General features: G+C 42.4%; 2 protein-coding genes across 3 annotated transcripts in view; one reads left to right on the plus strand and one right to left on the minus strand.

Annotated features, from left to right (window-relative positions):
* Window positions 1–15,991, minus strand: part of LOC101636024 (chromosome unknown open reading frame, human C2orf76) — a 116,630-nt gene extending 100,639 nt beyond the window's left edge. The window contains exon 1 of one of the 2 annotated variants that reach the window (XM_012727355.1): window positions 15,691–15,991. Coding sequence is in view for 1 of the 2 variants with exons in the window: in XM_004674716.2 (XP_004674773.2) it covers window positions 14,449–14,469 (21 nt within the window). In the remaining variant the exon portion in view is untranslated. Of the gene's footprint in view, window positions 1–14,448; window positions 14,474–15,690 lie in introns of those variants that run through there. The other variant, XM_004674716.2, reaches the window with a different exon arrangement.
* Window positions 15,992–16,165: 174 nt separating this feature from the next.
* DBI (diazepam binding inhibitor (GABA receptor modulator, acyl-CoA binding protein)) lies at window positions 16,166–21,621 on the plus strand. Its single transcript, XM_004674717.2, has 4 exons — window positions 16,166–16,268; window positions 17,139–17,256; window positions 19,867–19,929; window positions 21,331–21,621. Exons 1-4 carry the CDS (start codon window positions 16,260–16,262, stop codon window positions 21,402–21,404), a joined length of 264 nt encoding a protein of 87 aa, XP_004674774.1. The 5' UTR covers window positions 16,166–16,259; the 3' UTR covers window positions 21,405–21,621.
* The last annotated feature ends 1,127 nt before the right edge of the window (window positions 21,622–22,748 follow it).

Consider the following 22,748-nt stretch of genomic DNA (forward strand, 5'->3'; position numbering starts at 1 on the left):
CCTTCTCCTGGTGCAAATAACTTAGCAAAGCAGTTTGGTCACTAAATGTGACTGTTTCCAGAAAGGCATCATCATCTGTGGGGGCTCATCCTGAATAATGTTCAGGACAAATGGGTAGCCAAAAGTGGATTCTGGGATCTTACCTGACCATACATACCTCTGCATAATGCTTTGCCCTACAGAACCTCCTGGCCAGCCTCACAGGTATATTCTCCATGTGACAGGGGGCCCAAAGGGATTTAGGGGATTTGAACTGAAGTCTAGTCAGCTAAATGAATTCTCTTGTCAGTTTAACAAGGTCCTGGATCACAATAATGACCACATGAGTATACTATGGGCCAAAATGGAGGCTATAATGGACTCTAAGTCTACAAAATTTCCCTTCAGGAGATTGAAGTTAACTGTAACTGGAAATGGGACACCCAGATTTTTATGGAGGTAGAAAGCAATAACCTCAGCATCTAGGGAGAGAACAACCCCGGGAGATGGATTGGAGACGATCATACATTAAGGATATTTTACCTTTCAGAAGTGTCCCTGGAATAGTCCTCATGAAGCAAAATTCCCTGGCAAGGTTCCCCAAAACTATGATAAGCATCCCGAATTTAACTGACTACTGAATCTGCTAACTCCTGACATGATTCTGGCCACAAAATGATCACTATTACCAAGTCTATCAGAAACATCTCTCTCAGTTCTGTACTTCCCATACAAAATACCTGTCAACACCCCCAGATGTCATGTCCACCCAATTCCCTCAGCCATGGCTCATTCTATAGGGCAAATATGCCAATCAGCAGGTACATAGACAAAGAAGATGAACTGGACTGACTGGCACTAACAGACCCTCCAAAAGCTAGGGTCAAATAATGTGAGTCCCATTGGGGTTTTCACTGTCCCACCTGGACAAAAGATCACATGGAGACCAGTTCAAAACACATAAGTTCCAGTTTTAAATGGGAAAGCTGTTTCTTTCAGAGATATCCCTTTAACTGGAATTTCTCTGATGAAGCCAGTAGAGACTTGCTCCCCAACCTCCCACCACCTCCCTCGCCCACAACAACAACAAAAAAATTATTTGCATCTTAGACAGCCAGGTACTTCAGAAAACATCATGAGCAAGCCACAAGATAGACAAAATGGCGATCTCTCCAAAAGGAGACTGCCCTTGGATAGTGAGGGGAGTCTCCTTCCTGGAAGATTGGCTCACTGTCCCAAGTGCATCTTATGGGCAGCTTTCCCTACAATGAGTCATCTTAATCAGAACGGCTGTATGAAATCTGGCCCCAACTTTAGCTAAAGTGATCAGTGACCCCACTTCACCTAAAGGGCAATGCGGTCAGCAGTCAATTCACTGGCCAGGGTCGTTATGGATGACAGAATCATTGTAGTCATTCTCCTTGCCACCAGGTGGAGGCTGTCCAGTGGCTAATACATGCTGGACTTAAGGAAGAAGGTTCCTAAACCCATGGGTAGATACTAGAGTTTGTTCAGTAGGCTGGGATGAGAACAGGAAGGTGGGGAGATGTCACAGTAGAGGTCAGTACTGTAGGATGGCCCAGTTGTTTCAAATATCTTTAACGTAATGTGGTGCAGACTAAAGCAATTTTTAGTTCCAGTCGCTGAATGAGACTACCAGATGAACAGTTAGCTTACATAGTGGCATACTAGAAAAATAACTTGGAATATGGTATTAGAAGGAATGGATCTCAGGTGACAACTGTCCATGACTCTCTCAGTCTCTACCTCTTAGGAGCAGAGGCACTGGCAGTCTTTGCTCTGTACCATAATTTCCAAGATAGTGCCTCCCCATCAGAGCGCCAGTGTGTTTACTCTGAGAATAATGAAGATAGAACACATGCCTGATCTAATTCCTCACTTCTCATCTTCTCCTCAGCCCATTCCAAACTAGACTTGGCACCCAACAGCGTGAGGTCAAATCCACTGAAGACATCTATTTTTATTTTCATATCACTTGGATGTTAGAGAAAGATGATCTTAACTAGTCAGAAGCACTCACCTTGGTTTCTTCTCTGAGCCACACTGTCGCTCACTACACTGCTCCTTTTCTAGAGTTTTCTAGGCTCTTCCCCTCTTTGAGACCTGAGATGAGTAGACTCAGTATACCTAGCCTTTTCTCTCCCTGCACTCTCCTCAGAAGATGGCTGCATGGTTTCCACTGCCAATGGGGTGCTGACTGCTCCCTACATTTCCAGCTCAATTTCAAAACTGGTACATTACGTTTTAGGCTACCTAATTCCCTACTGAGACATCACCAAGCAGCTAACAATGACCATATCCCAGACTAAGCTTGGAAATTTAAATCTAACCCCTAGCCCCAGCCCACATTTCTTCATCTCAGTAACTATACAACTCTCCACTGAGATACTCAAGACACCGGCAAAGGAATCCCCTTTACTCTGTAGCTAATCCATCAGCAAATCTTACCAGTACAATAGCCAAAATGTATCTTGAGGCAGAGTGCAGCAGGCATAAATTCTAAAAAGATGAATCGGAGTCTCTCTCTGGCTTAAAATTCTTCATAACCTCCTGACACAGACTCCTCATTGTGGCCAGGATGTTCCAGCATGGCATGGGTGAGACACCCTGTCCCTTTGGGTTCTCTTTCAGTTCTAGCAAGAGAGTAAGCTGTTTCTGGTCTTTATACTTTTTATTCCCTAGCCTGAACCATTCTTGCTTTTTTTAAAAACGGGGTCAGCCTATCCTTCTGTTCTCAATATAATGCACCTCTCAGAAGGACTTTCCTAATTGACTTGTCTCCATTTGTTACTCCTTGGCTCTCTTGATCCCTCTCATCAGGACCCATAAATCATGAATGAAAAGATATGGTTTTAATACCCACACGTTTACTTCTGGTCTTTAGATGAATGCTGGTATGGGATGAATTGTGCCTCCGAAAAGATACATTGAAGTCCTAATTCCCACCACCCCTCACAGTGTGGCCTTATTTGGAAAGAGGGTGGTTCTAGTGTAGTTAGTTAAGTCAAGGTCACACCAGAGTAGGGTGTGACTAAAAGGTGGCCATGTGAAGAAAGACCCAAAGAGAATGCCATGAAGATGGAAGATGAAGTGATGTACCTACAAGCCTAGGAATACCTGGTACTACTAGAAAGGGAGAAAGAAACATGGAACAGATTCCTCCTCACTGCCCTCAGAAGTAATCAAATTCACTGATACCGTGATTTGGGACTTCAGTTTCTAGAACTGTAAAGCAATAAATTTCTGCTCTTTTTTTTTTTTTTTTTTAAAGATTTATTTATTTATTCCTACAGAACTGGGGTACAGGCCAGAGATGCGGAGGGTGAGAGGATTCACCAGAGACAGAGCGGGAAGCAGAACAGGCAGATCGATGAAGTACACTGCTGAGGGGAGCAGCGGGCAGGTCAGGAGAGGTCTGCCGTGCCATGTGGTCACCTCTGGGGCAAGCTGGGATCGAACTCATGCGGAAGTGGCTTTACTTTCTCAGTGCAGTGCTTTAACCCGCTGCGCCACCAGGGAGGGCCATTTCTGCTCTTTTTTTTAAAAAAAGATTGATTTAATTATGCATACAAGAACATGGGTACAGGCCAGAGGTTACAGAGGGTGAGAAGATTCACCAGAGACAGATTGGGGAGCAGAACAAGCAGATCCACTGAAACACTCTGTTGAGGGGAGTAGTGGGCATGACAGGATTGGTCTGCTGCACCATGTGAGTCAGCTCCCTGGCTGGGAACAGAACTGGTGTTTCAGCAGCTGATGATAGCTTCAGAGAGTGCTATTTTGTTATGAGAATCCTAGGAAACTACTACAAATGCCAAATTGAAAAGACATTCATTTGGCCCCTGAACAATACAGGTTAAGTCCCACTGGGGAGCCAGGACTTCCATGTCCACTGACACCGCCCCCTCCACACCAGGATGATGTCAGGAGTTAGCTAAGCTACTTCATGACACTGCTGCCTCAGCATCGATCCAGTCTAAGGGGCCTTAGACTGACACCCGTCCATCATGCATGCCCCAGATAACAGTCCAGTGTCACCAACTTCTGGAGTAAGCTTTTGCGCTGACTTCCCCAACAGTCTCCGCTGCCTCACAAAGCCTGTTTGTTCACTGTGTGCCCCTATACAATCCCTAGAGAATGAAGTGAAGGCTGGATATACATTTTAGCAATCCATCTCAGGGTAATTCTATAACCTTAAGCACAATTTAAATTTTTTAATTGCATTGTATGTACAGCTTGTCCTTTTGACAGGCATCAAAATTTGTATGAATTTTTACTTTCCCAGTAGTTACAATTACTGAAAAAATTAACATATACATTTAATTTTTAAAGTTCGTAACTGCACCTCTTTTCTATCTGACATGCCCAATAAGTAGTCAATAAATAGAAAAAAAGAAAAAACTTGAGCAAGTAATTGCAAATAAGCTTGAAACAAGTAGAAAGTTAGAAGGCCTCACAAGAAATGGAAGTTATAAGGAAGAGACTAATGGGAATTTTAGAAATTAAAAGTAAAATAGCTGAAATTTAAAAAACCCAATATGGGCTCAACAACAGAATGGAGTAAACAGAAAAAAGATTTGGTGAACTGAAAGCTAAAATAAGAGAAGTTACTTCAGAACCTAAGAACCTGTGGGATTATAATATTCCTGTGTTCTATAATACCGCTGTGATCAGAGTTCCGAAAAGAGAAAAAAGGGCTAAAAAACGTAATGGCTGAAAACTTCCCAAATTTGACAAAAGCTGTATCCCTATAGACACAAGAAGTTAAGTGAACCCCAAATAGGGAAAACCTAGAGAAATCCACTCCAAAACACATCAAAACCAAACTTCTGAACATTAAAGACAAATTTGAAAGCAGTCAAAAAGAACAAAGAACTACCTATAATGCAAAAACAACTCAAATGGCATGGCTTCATCATAAATCATGGAAGACAAACGGGAATGGTACAACCTTTACAAGAGCTGAAAGCAAAAAACGAGCAAACCAGAATTCTGTGCCTAGTGAAAATAGTAAAAAATAAAGGAAATGGCATTCTTAGACAAAATCAAGCCAAGACAATGTGTTACCAGCACATCTACCCTAAATGAATGGACAAAAGAAGTCTAAACAGAAATAAATAAAATAAAAAATCCACCAAAAAGATACAGCAATCCTACTGTGCATACAAACAATAACCGGTTAAATATGTGGGGAGGAAAAGTGATAACACTGAAACAAGAAATAAACAAATCCACACTAGAGATTTTAACACTCCTTTCTCAAGTGATAAAGGAAAAAGCAACAGAAGAACATACAATAGAATGTAATCAACATTTATAGAGCATTCCACTAACAGTAGAATCATTCTTTCAAGAACTCACAGAATATACCAATTAGACTACATTCTGGGGAGTAAAGGGGGAAAATTTTTTTTTAAAGAAATCTTTTATTCTTTTTCTGTTTTCCACAGACATTTTCTATTTGTGTTTTTTTAATTGTATGTACATTTTTTATTAGTTTATTTTTACATATTTTTGTGCATTTTTCCATTTCAGTTGCAATCCCCTTGGGTTTCCCATCACCAAATCACCCATGTGCCATCACCACAGTCCAGTGCATTTCCCTCCCCCCACTGTTTTTGATCCCATTCCTAGGGAAGAAATTTTAAATTAATAAAATAATACAGTGTGATCTCTGCACTCAATGGAGTCAAATTAGCAATCAAAAACAAAGATTGAGAAAATCTCCAAACATTTGGAAGCTAGGCAAGAGACTATTACAATCCATGGGTCAACAGAAAGTTGTAGGAAATTTAAAAAATACACTGAAATGAATAAAAATAAAAATGCAACATAATAAATTTGTAGAGGGAAATTTAGTGCACTAAATGCATGCATTAAAGGAGAAGACTCAAATCAATAAACTAAGCTCTCAACCCTATAATTTAGAAAAAGAAGAGCAATAACACAAATCAAGCAGAAGTAAAGAAATAATAAAGATTTTTTTAAATAAAGAACAGAAATCAATAAAGCTGAAAACATAAAAACAGTAGAGAGAAAAATCAATGAAAAAAGAGATGGTTCTTTGGAACAATCAAAATTGACAAAGCTTGCACATGAGCAGGGGAGGAAAAAAAGAGGTAAGGTGCAAATGAGAAATATCAGAATGAAGCCAACAATATCATCAACTCAGCATTTATCTTGAGGATAATTCAGTAACACCAAGAACAAATCTACATAGACAAATTTCACAATTTAGAGCAAAAGGGCCAATTTCTTGGAAAACACAAATCACTACCATGTACCCAATAGAAACAAGTAATTGTCCTATAACTAGTTATGCCACTGAAATAACAATTTAAAAATTCTGAAAGTAATGGAAATTCTAACCAAGGAAATAAATAAATTCTAACCAAGAAGAAAGTCAGAGATCGGAAATAAAACTGTCCCTATTTGAAAATGACATGATTATCCATAAAGAAAATTCCAAGGAATCAATCAAAATAAACCTAGAATAAGTGAAATCGGTAAAGTCACAGAATACAAAAACCAACTGTATTTCCATATACTAGTAATAGACACCATTAAAAATTAAAAATGCAGTATCATTTGCAATCATTTAAAAAATACATTTAGGTGTAAGCTAACAAAACACATGTATGACTTATATACTATCACTGCAAAACTCTGATAAAAATTATCAATGAGATCTGCCTGTTCTGCTCCCCACTCTGTCTCTGGTGAAGCCTCTCACCGCCCCTGAGTCTCTGGCCTGTACCCCAGTTCTGTATGCACAAATAAATAAATCTTTAAAAAAAAATTATCAATGAATGAAATTAATGGAGACACATACTGTTTTTCATAAAGTAGAACACCAACATAGTGAAATATCAATCTCCCCAAAATAACATACAAACAAAACAATTCCTATCAAAATCTCAGCAAGATTTCTTTGCAGCTGTAGCAAAGATTACTCTAAAATTTCTATGGAGGTCCTCCCTGCTGGCATAAGGGTGAAAGACAGTGCTATCAAGATGTAGACAGCCACTGCAACATGAGTTTGATCCCCACCCAGGGAGGTGACCCACATGGCGCAGCAGAGCTCTCCTGTCTCCCCACTGATTGCCTCAGCAGTGTATTAGATCTGTCTGTTCTGCTCCCTATTCTGTCTTTGGTGAATCCTATCACTCCCACCCTATCCCTCTGGCTTACCCCCCAGTTCTTGTATACATCAAAAAATGTTTTAACAATAATAAATATAAAGGACCAGGGAGGGAAAAAATAATAATAATGAGCAACTATATACCAGAGACATGTTAGGGGGTGCAGTGGGGAATGGGATCAAAAACTATAGAGGAAGGGAAGTGCACTGGACTACAGTGATGGCACATGGGTGATGTGGTGATGGGAAGCCCATGGGGATTACAACTGAGATGGAAAAAGGCACAAAAAATAAATTGTTATATTATAATAAAAATTGTTAAATAAATAAAATTTAAATGGAAAGGAAAAAGAATCGCAAAAACAAAATTTGAAAAGAAGGATAACGTAGAAGGAATTAGCCAGTCTTACCCATTTGTAAGACTTATTAATAGGGATTATGGGCTGTTAGTGGAGGAAAAGATGCACAGTTCAATGGAACAGAACATAGAACCCAGAATAAGACCACATAAATGGGCCCAAAGATCACTGACCAAGGTGCAAAGTAGTTCAATAGAGGAAAGATATCTTTTCAACAAATGGTGCTATTATAGTAACTGGAGTATCAGGAAAAACAAGTCAATCACCTCAATCTAACTCTTAAACAATATACAAAAATGAGCTAAAATGGGATTACATTGGCTGTAAAATAAAAAACTATGAAAACTAACCAAAACAAAATAGGAGGGAAAAAAAAAAACTTCAGGTCTAGGGGTAGGCAAAGAGCACTTAGGCTTGACAGTAAAAGCACAACATAAAAGAAAAAAATATATTTCATAAAAATTTTAATGTATGCTCTGTGAAAGACGTTATTAGTATGATGAAAAAACAGGCTATCTACTGGGGAAAAAAAAACATTTAAAACACATATTCAACAAAGAGCTAGTATCAAAAATATATACTCAGCTCTCAAAAAAAACATCTTTTAAATCCAGTTAAAACATGGGCAAAAGGCATCTCATCAAAGACACACAGACAGTATAAAAAGGTGTTCAACACACTAGTCACTATTGAATAAAAATTAAAACTGCAAAAAAATATCACCATACATATACCAGAATACCAAGGATAGCTATAACACCAAATGCTGACAAGAAGAAACTGGATCTCATCCACTTCTAGGATGTAAAATGGTAGTTAACAATGGTTTCTTACAATCCAAATAGGGAAGTACCATACAGTCTAGAAATACACTCCTGGACACCCCCCCCCCCAAAAAAAAAGAACTTATGTTCACATAAAAATCTTTACATAGAGTAAGGGGCAGGGAGAGCACAATGGACTGTGGAAGACAAGGGTACTTTGGCAGTGGGAGAGCCACAGTGCCCACAGCTGAGGGGAGAAACCCCTACACTGTCAAAATATGAACAAGGGTGTAAAGCAATGTACTTCATTCAAAAATTATTTTTAAAAATCTATACATGAGTGAGTGGCGGTTTACTGGTAAGAGCCAAGACGCAGAAACAACAGAGGGGACTTTCATAGGTGAAGGTTAAACAAACTCCTTCATTGTATGATAGACCCTAATCAGCAATAAAAAGAAACAAAGTCTTTGCAAATACAGCAGAGAATTATGCTGACTGAAAAAGTCAAGCCCAAAAGGTTATAAACAACAAGATTTCTCTTACATAGTATCCTTGAAATGACAAAATTACAGAAAGAACAAATTCCTGGTTGCCAAGGACTATGGGTGAGGACAGGAGGAAAGTGGTATTGGCTACCGCAAGGCTTCTGGATGATGAAACATGCTGTATCTTAAATATATTAGTATCAGTGTATTGACTGCATCATGTATTACATTTTTGCAAAACATTACCATTGGGAGAAACCAATAAAAGGCACAAGAGACCTTTCTATGAGTTCTTAACAACTGCCTCAAAACTACAATTATCTCAAAATAAAAAGGTGTTTTTACGTTGTTTTCAAAGGAATTATCAGCCAAAGTATTTGTCGTCACAATTTATTTTTTTTCTTTCTTGTTGGCAGGAAACAGAAGAGCACACGTGAAAGTTCATCTCAACTTAGTCCCAACACATTTACCAACTGCTCGTCATGATGATGGTAAGTTTTAGAGGAACGATTATATATCTGATGAAGTTAAACTCAAGCACTGAATCAATATAGTTCCGTAAAGTGCTTCATTATTCCTGCCACAATCTTATTTTCTCCACAGAATATTGGCAATACCTGAACTTGCTGAAATGCTCCCTTTGTTTGAACACCCAAAGGGAGACAATGGCAAAGCGGGGGATGGAGGACCCACTTAAGACCTCTAGTTGTCAGGCCCCCCTTCACTTGGTATGCCACCAGAAAAGGAAAAGAGACAAATGACAAGGGAAAAAATGAAAGAGGAAAATACTGAAACCATAAAAAGCTTCAAATAACAAAAATAGAAACATCACATCACCAGACTTTAAACTATAGTATGACACTAGAGTACTAAAAACAATATGGTACTGATGATATTTAAAAAACGGGTACTTGGAATAGTGGCACAGAATCAGAAGCCCACAAATAAGTCCAAGTACACATCAAGACTAAATTTATGATAAGGCAGTCACAACTGCACAAAGGGGAAAGGATAATCTCATTAATAAGTGGTGCCGCTGAGGTTCTCCATGGAGATGGGAGTGGAAGACAGTGATCTGATCAGGTCGGGAGCAAACACACATGATCTGGAGGGTGCCGGGAGAGTTCCCTTTTCTCCTTTTCTTCATACCCAGCAACTGGACCTGGACTATTGGGTGCTGGGTTGGGCACCAGTTTCTGTCTTGTCTTTCCAGATCTGAATGGGGCAGGAGTGAAGGGGAAGGGTGGGCTGCAGCATTGACCACCTCCAGCAAAGTGCTTTTGGGAGCCACTTCATACTGGCTCTTGGCTTGTTTTTAAAAATAAAATAGAAGGAAATCACCCTAGGTTGGTCATTCCCAGGAGGCAGGGGAAGTGGCTGATTTTCTGGCACTCTTTACAGTGAGTAACCAGACATCTATCTAGAGTGCTGCCTGTACTTCTGGGGCTTCCAAGGAGACCTGGCTAGAGGAGCAGCAGCAGCTGCAGTTCTAAGCGCCTGTCTCCTGCCAACGAGGGTCAGAGGTGCTCTAGACTACGGAGTCACTTCCTGCCATTGCCCTTTACTGAAGAGTCCAAGTTCCCTGCAGGCTTGCTTTCCTATAGGATGCATTCTTGCTTGATGGATAGCTTGCTGCAACCCCCTCCCCCACCCTAATCTTGGTCTTGCCTCCCTCCCTTCCCCCACATTACTTCTTACCAGCTTCTCTTTATTTTTAAAGTTTTTCTTCTCAAAATCATTACTCTGAGGTACCTTCTCAACGGGTACCTTGCCCATGTGCTCACCTGCTCTCTCTCCCTCCCTGCCAACAACCTCCCTGCTATCTCTGGGAGCCCCTGCCTCTACTGCTGCCTCTACGTTTAGAAACACAGTCAGACTTGCTCACAGTCAATCCCAGGAAAACAGGTTTTCTCATTTTGAAATTCAACAGAACAGTCCCATGTGCTGTCATAAACTCAGGGTCTGCCCTTCAGTGAAGCTGCCATCAGAGGGGCAGTACTTTTTGTGTGAGAAAAATGAAAGGGTTTCCTGGTCTCCAGCCCTTACTACCCTGGATGTCCTTCCCTTGCCCACCAGTAAAAAGAAAAAAGAAAAAAAAAAATTAGAAAAAAAAATGGTGCAGGGAAAACTGGAGAGTATATTTAAAAGAATGACAATGGGTCACCTATGTACAAAAATAAATTTCAAAATTTATATAGATATAAGGCCTATAACAAAGTAATGAAATGTATAAGAAAAAATATTGAAAACATGTTCTACGATATCAATAATGAAATTGTTTTTGGAGACTCAACTCCTAAAAGAAGGGAAATAAAGAATTGAGGCCACAAACTAAGAAGTTCCTACACAGAAAAAGGAAATATAAGTACACTAAAGAGACATCCTATTGATTGGGAGAAAATCTTTAGACATCACATAACCAACAAGGGGCTAATATGCAAGATATATATACACAGTTATCTTTACATATATATATATATATATATACACATACATACATACACACACACACACACACACAACTAAGTTCAACAGAAGAAAAACCACCCAATAAATGGGCAGCAGATCTGAATAAACAATTCACTAAAGAGGCTATCCAGAAGGCCACTAACTACAGGGGAAAATGTTCATTATCATTCACAATGAGAGGTGTGGGTTAAATGAAACACAATGTCGCACCTGTTAGAATGGCACATAAGAAAAAGACCCCAACAAGTCCTGGAGGGCACAGAAAAAGAGGAACCCTATTATACAACAGGTGGGAATGGAAACACTGGTGGAGCCATTATGGAAAAGGATCTGAATTTACTTTAAAAAAAAAAAAAACTGAAAGTGGAAATATCACATGACCCAGAAATCCCTCTCTTGGGCATCTACCCAAACATTAAATCATAAACTCAAAAAATCCATATACTCTACAATGTTTATTACAGCACTAGTTGCAATAGTGAGGACATAGTAGCAACCTAAATGCCCACTGATAGAAGATTTGATCAAGAAATGTGGAATATTAACATTACAAAATATTATTCAGGGCCCTCCCTGGTGGTACAATGGGTTAGGACGCAGCACTACAAGCTGGCTGGCAGCACTACAAGCTGGCCGCAGCCGTTTCAGAGAGAATTCCATCCCAGGGAAAGTAGGTGACCCACACGGCTCACCAGATCTCTCCTGTCTGGCCCACTGCTCCCCTCAGCAGTGTACTTTGTCGATCTGCCTGTTCTGCTCCCCACTCTCTCTCCAGTGAATCCTCTCACCGCCCCTGCACCTCTGGTCTATATCCCATCTCTGTATGTATAAATAAATAAATTTTTTTTTAAATACTATTCAGTCATGAGCAAAGACAAAATGTTGCCATTTACAGCAAAACAGGAGTTTTAAAAGAACTGCATGTAGCAAAGCAAAACAGAATGACAAATATTAGATATTTACATAAATGATTCAAGAAGTAAATACGGGTAAAAAGTAACCTACATTAAAAAAAAAAAAGTAACCTACATTAACAAGTGAAGTGTCTGAGCAAGGGGAGGGAAAAGGATCAAGATGATAAAAACAAAAACAAAAGGGAGAGGAAAACTTCTGCACTCTTATCCCACTCCTCAGAGCTTACTTCCCTCTGCCTTCACAAAAGAAAAAAAAAAAAAAAAACCAACTCTGGGCCTCTCTGCACTCCCACCCCAGAAGTATTTCCTAATGCCTCTTTCCCATAACACACTGATCTCCTCCCAGTTTGGCTAAAGACATGCTTTAAGTCACACCCCCTGAAACTACAAAATAAGCAACAAATCAATGTAATTCATCATTTGTGAATAATCTACCCTTTGCCTTAGAGTAAGGCTTTACTGTAACTGTAGTCCATTTTTAATGATTAACTTACTTTTAGAAATTAGAGGTTTAGTTTATACCAAGTAACCTAATATTATGCTACTATTCACACCCACCGAGCAAGAACTGCTTCCACCTGTTAATATATCTTGTGTCTGGCTTTACACTGAGAACAGCAAGTGAGGTCTTGTGAGCATACAAAATTGGTATCCCAAGAATGTGAGGGCAAGTTGCAATAGTGAGAACAAAGTTTCTACTAATTGGCAGGGGTAACTAGGCTGACTAGTGAGCTTATCAGATTCACCATCTTCCCTGAACATTTCAGTTCTGTTTCTAACGCTGGCAGTGGTTCAAAGAAATTACCTGGTCCTTCTAACAGACTTCATCTAACAGACTGCTTTCAAGCCCAGTTTCACATTCAGTTCTAATCAAACTTGTTGGTTTCCAAGTCCTAATTGGAAGGAATACATTTCATAGAGAAAAAAGCACTGTTCATTCACCCACCACTTGTTGAACACCCAAGAAGAGCCAGACACTAGAAGATAAAGTATTGATGAATACAAAGTGACTCCTACCTTTCCTGGATTATGTAGGAAGGGAGGCTCTGACAGAAGAAGAGTGAATTTAAAAAAAAATAATAAAGTAAAAAAAAAATAATTACTAACAAGGATATAAAGCTGAGTTATTTTACATTCTCAGGATAAGAAGAGCTACTTCTTTGCCAGTATTATGGAAATACAGAATATAAAGTGGTGGTGATGGCTTTCACATGAGAACATCCTCTTGAAAAGGATTTCCTTCATCCCACTCCAGAGGAAGCGTAGGAAGAACCACCTGGTCTAGATCCCAGCTTCTATTTCACTAGTAGTTTGGTGTGTTAACTGCTCCACTGTCTTTATTTCTTTAAATCAGAGTGGGGAGAAGAACAGGCAGATTGACTGAAATAAACAATATCTTCACTAGTTGTTCCAAGCAAATAGTTATTTCAGTTGCTTTAAACAACTTTTATCGGCTTGCCTTGGCATAAACCACCAAGTGCAAACTTTCACTTTTAGGAAAGTGAAAGAGAATTCAAACAAACAATTCAATGCTGCTTAAGCCAGAGACTACCAAGTCAATTTCAAACACTATCCTTGCTTTCTACAATGTTTAACTCTAATCAGAATTCACTCACACCAAATCTTTGAGAATGTAAAGTCACCTAATCTTTTCAAATGTGCCAATCAAAATAACTTCATGTTAAAAACTTATAACTTGAAGATACACTTGGCTGCAAATCTGACTCTCACTGGCAACTATCTGACTCTCACTGGCAACTATCTGAAATTTCTATTAGGAAGCTGTCAATATCAAATGACAGAGTAAAAACAAATCCAGACTTCACTGGGGCCTCAGTGGGGAAAAAAACAACTCTGAATAGTCATTTTGGAAATAACCTCCATCTCTTACAATTCACGTGTAATTTCCCAAAATTTAACTCTAGAACTTTGTTTGGCTTTGCTTTCTCAATCAAAGTTACTCACTGACTAAAAAGAATAGGCCTGTTGTTTTAAGATTTACACAAGAACTGGGGTATAGGACAGAAGTAGAGGGGGGGGGGGCAGTGAGAAGATTCACCAGGGAGAGTGGGGAGCAGACAAGCAGATCTACTGAAATATACTGCTGAGGGGAGCAGTGGGTGAGACAGGGGAGGTCTGCTCTGCCATAAGGGGTTAGATCCCTGGCCAGGAATCTAAATTATGCTGCAGTGGCTGGTGATAGCTTGACAGGGCTGTCTTTATTCCCCTGAAGACACTAAATTTGCTCCCTGCAATTTGCAGCTCCACTTCTTCCCAAATATTTTCTAGTATTTAACCTACATTATGTCAAGTTACCTCTGAAAGCTTCCACCTCATCTTTCTTTCAAAAACCCCACATCTGTAAATTTTATGTGGGTGTTGAGGGACAATGCAGGGTAGATTGTAGTCCAGTCCTCCTGTCACAAATTAAGAGCTGGAGAGGGATGATGACCTTTTAGAACAACTTCCAGAGAATTATTTAATTAACCCTCACTTCATCCAGGTCCATTATAAATACTACCAGAAAATTCTCTTTTATCTCTTAGGTATCATTCCAAACTGTTCCTCCACCTGAGCAGCTCTTTTCTAACACTATGAAGATCAGCATCTATTAACAACCTTGCAACAAACTGCTCCTCTCAATTATATCACCTTCTGCTCAAAACTCCTGATGACTTCCCACCTCACAAAAATCAAAATCTCTATAAAAGCAAGCTCAAAGCCATCTAGCCAGCCTGCCATCTCTAACTCCTTCGCCTTATCACTTTCTATTTCCCTCACTCCCTTCTCACACCTCTACAGTAACTTTCTCCCAGCAATGCTCCATCTCCTTAAGGGGTTTTCTCAAATGTTATCTTCCCTTAACCCTCTAGTAACCCTCTCCCACACCATAAAAAACTATAAGCTTCCGGCCCTCCCTGGTGGCGCAGTGGGTTAAAGCACAGCACTGAGAAGCTAAAGCCACTTCCGAATGAGTTCGATTCCCACCTGCCCCGGAGGTGACCACATGGCGTGGCAGACCTCTCCTGACCAGCTCGCTGCTCCCCTCAGCAGTGTACTTCGTTGATCTGCCTGTTCTGTTCCCCGCTCTGTCTCTGGTGAAGCCTCTCGCCGCCGCTCCTGAGCCTCTGGCCTGTACCCCAGTTCTGTATGCACAAATAAATAAAATCTTTAAAAAAAAAAATAAAAAAAAAAAACTATAAGCTTCCAACTCCCTAACAAACTTTCTATTTAACTTACTTGATTAACTATTGGGCCGCAGTAAATCCCAGTCATGCAAGAATCTATCTGTTCTCTTCGCTGATCTCCAAAGTCTGTAATAATGCAAGTTACCTGAACAGAGCTCAGTAAACATCTGTGACAGAAGGGGCCATTCATTTACTAGATAATCTGCTAGGCACCTGGTAAGGGCCAACACTGAACTAAAGATAAGAACTGCCCCTGCCCTCAATGCACCAAGACACCTGCACCACACACAAAAATGTACAATACTGGACGGCCAACTAAACGCCACCGGAGGTCAAAAATGCCCAAAGCTCACAGGAAGAGAAGCCTCACCTTCCTGGAAACCAGTTCAGCTTCCCCACCATTTAGCTGTTCTCCCAGGACCGTCCCCGGGGAGGCTCCTCCAGACCACGGAGGAAAGAGACCCACTCGCAGCCCTTATTATCCTGGGATAACTTGTCTCAACAGGTAATGCCCAGCCTCTTCACGCCGAGACCAATATTTAAAGGGTCAAATTTAAACGCTGCTAGTCTTCAGCCTCCGCATCCTCCCCTGTGCCCGAGGGTCACCCGCCTGCAGGGTTTCGAAAGAGCCCAGCAAAACCGGTCCACCGGACCCAGCGCGCCCTCCTTCCGCTGTCCCCACCTGCTCCCGGCGTCCTCTTCGGCTCCCGCCCGCGCGTGCGCGAACGGCCCCACGTGGGTTCCGGAGAAGTTGGCGGCGCCCCAGGACACGCCCCCAGCGTAGACCAGGCTTCTGATTGGCTGCGCGTCGCTCTCCCGAGCCGTCGGCACGGCTGCGCGGCGTATGTAAAGGCGCTGCCAGTAGCCTTCTGGGCTGCTGCTGTTTTCTGCTCTTCGCCTTGTCCGCAGGCTTCGTGGAATTTTTGCAATCCAGCCGGCATGTCTCAGGTATAACGCGTGTCCAGCGGTGATGAAGGTACCTTGAGGCGGGAGGCGAAGGACTGAACCTTGGCTCTTTCGCTTACCGGCTCTGCGGGACCTCCTGGACCCGTGCCTAGCCCAACTCTGCCGACAGAGCCTTGAGAGCCGAACTTCACATTTTTTGGACTCCCAACACCCCTACCCACCCGCAACTGCTGGAAAGTTGCCCGGCGGGTGTTCGTCGCGGTGCATCCGTAAGGGGTTGAAAGCGAGGGGAGGTAGGGGTTGCATAAATTGAAGAAGCGAAGAGATCGAGTCCTCCGTCCTGAAGGACAGGATTGGAGAAGAGGCGCCAGGCAGAGTGGGGAAGTAGGGAAGCCATACTTGAGCGCTTGGAGACAAGGAAGACGGGTCTGGTGTCAGGCACGAGAACTTAGGGAGAAGGGATCCTAAGGCCCTTTGCCTGCACTCTCCTGGGACCGAGTTGCATGGGGCGACCTCTGGCTCCTCTCACCTCTCCAGTTCGGGCACTGGGACAGAGGTAACGCTGGACTCCGCAGCTGGAGGGGGAGGAAGTCCCATCCGCAGTTCATGGCCTACTAGGAGCCGGGTCTGGCCTGGTGTCCCGGTAGGCAGACTTAGTCTGTCACCTTCACCACTGTATTTTAAGCATCTGATACCTGATGTATGAGAGTCCTGTACTTAAAGGTCTATACAGTGAGTGAATTGAGGGCCTTCCCTCTTTATTTTGCCGAACCTTTCTGGCTGCCCTGCTAGGGAGAAGAAGGGAGACGTACTAGAGTGAGGACTGCTTTTCCTCACCCGCATTGCAGGAGGAGGGCTGCCTTGCCAAGCCTTCCATCTCCATTCCTGAGCTATCCTCTCCCTTTAATTTAGGCTGAGTTTGAAAAAGCTGCTGAGGAGGTTAAGAACCTCAAGACCAAGCCAACAGATGAAGAGATGCTGTTCATCTATAGCCACTACAAACAAGCAACTGTGGGTGATGTAAATACAGGTATGCTGAGATAAGGGGTGGAAGATCCTACTTATCTAAGCTGATTCAGTAGCCGTGAGAGGTTAATATCTGGAAATCCTAATGTGTGGAAACCTCACTCTCAAACCCCAGGATCTTGGGGCGGGGAGGAGTGCTCCTGGTATTTAACTTGTGAGCCCTATTGATAGGGCTTACAAACCCTGCACTGATTGTAGTTTCTGGGTGGTTCTGAATTTAAATCCTAGTTTTGGAAAGATTTCACTGGTATCACCAACAGTTCCCATTTATTTGGGAGGAAGCATAAGCCCACGCTTAGAAGAGGCTTGCCCCAGATTCTAAGCTCAGTAGTAGCTTTACTGAAACACACTATTTGTGCCTGAGATGTGTTGGATAGCTTGGCAGCAGTACCAGACCTGATTTCAGAGAAGAGAAGCAGCTGGCTTCTTAGGGCAGGTCAAGAACATTTTTTGCTGACAACAGTTCCTGATGACCATTTGTTCCCCATGGAAATACCTTGGTACAGTGTTTAGCGCTGTGGTTTGGATTACCATATTTTGTAATACTGCTTGCTACCCTGGGCCGTTTTTAATTCTGCACTTGAGTCCTTGAAACTCAGGTATATGCTGAGGCAATGGCACCATTCAGTCCATGTGTGGACTTAGAGCTGGTAGCCATGGTAGCTTAAAAGGAGCTCTCCTCTACCCCTGGTCAGGGGTGGGCATGACCCCACTGCAGTTGAGTGGGAGGGTGAAATAGTTGGGTTGGCTATTGGCCACCTAAGAGGACATGGTGAAATGACAAATCAAATTTGGCTTCAGAGACAAAGCTTAGATGAAAAAGGCCTTGTGGTGAACATGAATTTTGTGCTTGGCTTATAAATTCTATTTTCTTTCCCAGGAAGGGAAATGGGAGAAGAACTGGGGGTTGGCCAGAGGGATTGTGATATTTTTCTGTCAAATAGTTTTTTTCACAAACCGCCTTCAGTCCTACTATCCCTTAAGTATCGGTAGATTGACTTGGAAATCTCTCCTTTCCTGAAGAGGTGTTGGCTCACGCTAGGGCTACACCCTCCAGTACAGTAGCAAGTAACCACATGTGGCTATTGAAATTGAAACTGGTTAAAATTAATAAAATCAGAAGTTCAGTCCTGGCCCATTTTAAGTGCTCAGTTGCCTCATAGGTCTGAGTTGGATGGTGCAGATGTACAACATTGCCGTTGCCCAGAAAGAGTAGTTAAGTGTGCTCATGGGTGACTTGGTGATGGGAAACCCACGGGGATTACAATTGAGATTTAAAAAAAAAAAAAAAAAGGTACAAAATGATTCTAAAAATAAAATAAACTATATTATTTTAAAAAAAGAGTAGTTAAGTGTGCTATTCTAGAAGTCTTTTTTTTTTTCTTAAGATTTATTAATTTATGAATATAAGAAGTGGGGTATAGGCCAGAGGTGCAAGAGGGCAGTGAGCGGCTTTACCAGAGACAGAGTTTGGGAACAGAACAGTTGAATCTACTGAAATACACTGCTGAGGGGAGCAGCAGGCAGGACAAGAGAGCTCTGCTGTGCCATGTGCGTCAGCAACAATGGCTGGGGATCAAGCTCATGCTGCAGTGGCTGCCAATAGCTTCATAGTGCTGAGACTTAACCCTTTGTGCCACCAGAGAGGCCCTGCTGTAAAATTCTGATGCTAAGTCAACAGGTAGCGTTTCTCTTGGGTATCTCTTGAAATACTTGCCTGAGAGCACTCAGAGACACTGACATGTCTCAGACACACTGATCCAGGCTGTGGACACTGTGAAGGCGCCCCTGGGCTTGTTCTCAAACACCAAAATGGGTGGACAGGGAAGTAGTGTGTTTCCAAAGTACAACTGTCAAGTATAAAGTCATGGCATCACTTTAAAAGATCTTGCTCTTAGGCAAAACCCCCACATATCCACCAGAAATAGACTTGCAATTTAGTAAAATATGGCATAACATTGTGAACAGAAAGAACACTCAGAAAACTGATAATAATGCATGAGGAAAAGAAATAGGAAATGTTACAGCATTTCCCTTTATAGTTTTGAATTTTAAGCCAAGAAAATGGATGTAGTACTTGTTTAAAAAAAAAAAATTAGGCCTTCCCTGGTGGCACAACAGGTTAAAGTGCAGCATTATAAGACTGGCCACAGCCACTTCAGCTCAAGTCCGATCCCACTTGGCACAACAGATGACCTGTCCTTTCTCGCCCACTGCTCCCCTCAGCAGTGTGCTTCATCAATCTGCCTGTTCTGCTCCCCACTCTGTCTCTGGTGAGTCCTCTCACTGCCCCTGCACCTCTGGCCTGTACCCCAGTTCTGTACACATAGGTAAATAAATCTTAAAAAAAAAAAATTAAAGGACAGTTTTTAAAAGGGGAATGTGGGAGTTTATGTAACTGATAAGAAAGGACTACCTCGTAGTTCCTGTTTTCACTAGCTTTTAAGCTTGGATTTCTGTACATCTGAGTTTGTGACTACAGATCCAGTTGACCCCGTGACAGATCCCAGAAAGATTAGATATACTAAATGATGGCTTTCTTGGAAAGAAGGTTGATAAAAGTTTTCCACTAGAACTTAAAGCAGAGCTAATCTCTTTCTTTTCTTTATTTAAGAACGGCCCGGAATGATGGACTTCAAAGGCAAAGCCAAGTGGGATGCCTGGAATGGGCTGAAAGGTAATTGTTGTAATCAGTTTTCCTAGTTTGTGAATCCCAGTAGTGAAATATTCTGCACCATGGAGTGTGAAGGATGAAGAGAGAAAGTACATGAACCATATGCTGAAAATCAGCTTGACCTCTGTTGGAATGGAAAAAACTGGAACACCTGCTTTTTCTCCTAACACTGTTTCTGCCTTTTCTAAAAGCCCTCTCTAATGGTTGGTATCATCTGGAGGGGTGGGGCTGGGACCATGCCACTGAAACAGATTGGGAAGCATAATAATTGGTGTGGACTTCCTGTGTATTCAGAATAAAGGATGGTTCCCTGCCCACAACTCCCTCTTCCCTATAAGCCCCTAGCCCAAGCAACTCTCTCTAGATCCCTTCCAGCCAGGAAGCCACATAAAAGAAAGGAATGAGCTGATGCAGGGCAAACTGCTGGCACATGGCAGATTCGGTGAATGGAGCAATTATGCTAAGCAACAACAGCCAAGAAGTATCCAAGCTCCGACTTAATCACATGCCACCTGCAGCAGCAAGACCCAAGAGTTGGCACTAAAGTCCCTGCTAGCTTTTGTATTCTTGCAAGCTAGTTTCTGAATAAGCCCTCTGTCTTCCTGCAAATGAGAAACCCTTGAGTTCAAAAAGGGCCAGAATACAATAAACACTCCTAGGCTTTGCAAAGAACTGGAACAGGAATGCCTGAGTGTTGATTTTCATTGGGAAGTTCCATGCCATTCTCAAGCCCCATGTACTCTCTGTTGCTTCAGAACATGCTCTTATGCACAGTGGGTATCCTTTACCATGGGATCCAGGAAACTGATCCAGGAAACTATCTCTGGGGCATATAGTCAGAATCCTTTGTACTGTAGTATCAAGGCAGACATTTGCCTCATTCTCCTCTAAGAGTCAGTTCCTTTCAACCCGGCATTCTCAAAACTTTTCTCACAGCTTTCCTCTGGGGAGAAGAGGGTGCTTGGTTTTGCTGTTGCACTGCCAGTTTTACAGTTTAGAAAGATAAGAGCCCCACAGAGAAAGATGTGATAGGCCACAGCCATCTGTGAGTCAGCAGGACCAGTAAAGTCACTTCCTGTCTACAGCTCCTAGCCGCTCCTGGGGCACAGGGGTCTGGTGACTCCAGGCAGTGAGGGCTCCCCTGGCCAGATACCCTGGATCAGGCACTGAAGCAGAACACACACATGATGGCTAAGAGCTTTTGGAGCCTTCACTGTGGGCCAGGCTCCCCGAGAACTGCAGTTGGGTCCCGGCTAGGCCTAGGAGTGGCAGGGAGTAGAACCCCACTTCAGAGGTGAGAAACTTCACCTCAGACTATTAAACCAGGGATGCCCTGGATTCTAAAGGCTGCTGCTTTTCAACCATGCTGCCCCTCTGACAAATAACCCTGTTGACTGCTTCCAGGGACTTCCAAGGATGATGCAATGAAAGCTTACATCGCCAAAGTAGAAGAACTAAAGAAAAAATATGGAATATAAGAGACTGGATTGGGCTGCTAGCCACACATTTCACTAAACTTTTATAATACCTTGCTTTTCTAATACTGTGGATAAAGTGAAATAATGAAAATAACGTGTTAATACAGTTCTTCAAGACTGTCAAGGATACAGCACTAACAGATAAGGGACTAAAATGGTCACTGGCTTTTAAGTAGTTTTTATCTGTAAGTCAATTAAAGTGAATTTGTTACTCTAAGTCTTTGGCATTGTGGGTTCTTGAAATAATTAACTGTTCTAATCTCTCTTGTTCACTTCCTTTTCCTGACAATTTCATCTGAAAGTTTTGAGCTGACACACTAAGTATGAAGCAGGCAGTACAGCTTTCCACCCCAACCCTCACCCCCCACTCCAGATCTGGAGTGTGCTCATGTTTTGTGGATACAAAAAGGGTAAAAGAAGTGGCCTTGCATTCCTCCCAGACCTAGCCAAACTAGTCAGGAGGATTGACGGAGACCTCAGTCTGCAGGACTTCCACCCCCATCGGTACAGTGCTGGCCACGCGCTCCTTGGTCAGGGATAACAAGTGTCTGAGGTTTGTCTGAGGTCCATCCTGTCCATGGCTGCAGAGCAGATGAGCAAGGGCAGAAGCCCCAGGCAGGAATGAAATATGCTGGGGGAAAAGCCCCAAGTCCCAGTAGAAGCTTAGCCAGAGGCATCTAGGTGGGCCAGTGAGCTGCTGAGCTTAGAAGACAGATCAGGACCCAGGGGGGAAAAGGGGTTGAGCCTGTGGAGAAACACCTGCAACTTGACCCTACAGGATGTAGGTTATTGAGAAATGAGATACCTGCAAAACCCAGCCAAGTGTCCCTCTCCATCACCTCCACAGTCTCAGGAGGAAGGAATTAGCTTTCCCATTTTACAGGTGAAGATGCTAAAATTAAGAAGCTCTGTAAGGCCAGCCAGCTTTTAGCTCTCCCACAAAAGCCTCTGCCTTGAACTAATAAGCCTCTTAGACATAGTTTATCCCTACCCCAGAACAGGCCTGGGAGGACAAGATCACTCAGCTGGTAAGCCAACCAAGACCCAGCTTTCAGGTGCAGCTCCTATGGGTTCAGATGGCTGGATCTTTCAGGGTGGCTCCTCAGATATAACCAGTCCTTCAGTGGCAGAAACGGAAACAGTAGGCAGGCCACTGTGGTTTGGCTGCTGTATGGCATACCATGCATACCAAACAGGACAAGATAGTATCGAGTCTTAACAGTAAGGTTAAAAGTATGGAACGTGGGCCCTCCCTCGTGGCGCAGCGGGTTAAAGCACAGCACTGAGAAGCTAAAGCCACTTCTGCATGAGTTCGATTCCTGCCTGCCCCGGAGGTGACCACAT

This window comes from Condylura cristata, unplaced genomic scaffold, assembly GCF_000260355.1.
Source record: "Condylura cristata isolate star-nosed mole 26May11 unplaced genomic scaffold, ConCri1.0 scaffold00002, whole genome shotgun sequence".
In the NCBI taxonomy this organism is placed as follows: Eukaryota; Metazoa; Chordata; class Mammalia; order Eulipotyphla; family Talpidae; genus Condylura; species Condylura cristata.

Coding starts and splice junctions, on each gene's coding strand:
- DBI (XM_004674717.2), top strand. Junction 17,257..19,866: donor TGTGGGTGATGTAAATACAG/GTATGCTGAGAT, acceptor TCTTTATTTAAG/AACGGCCCGGAATGATGGAC. Junction 19,930..21,330: donor TGCCTGGAATGGGCTGAAAG/GTAATTGTTGTA, acceptor GACTGCTTCCAG/GGACTTCCAAGGATGATGCA.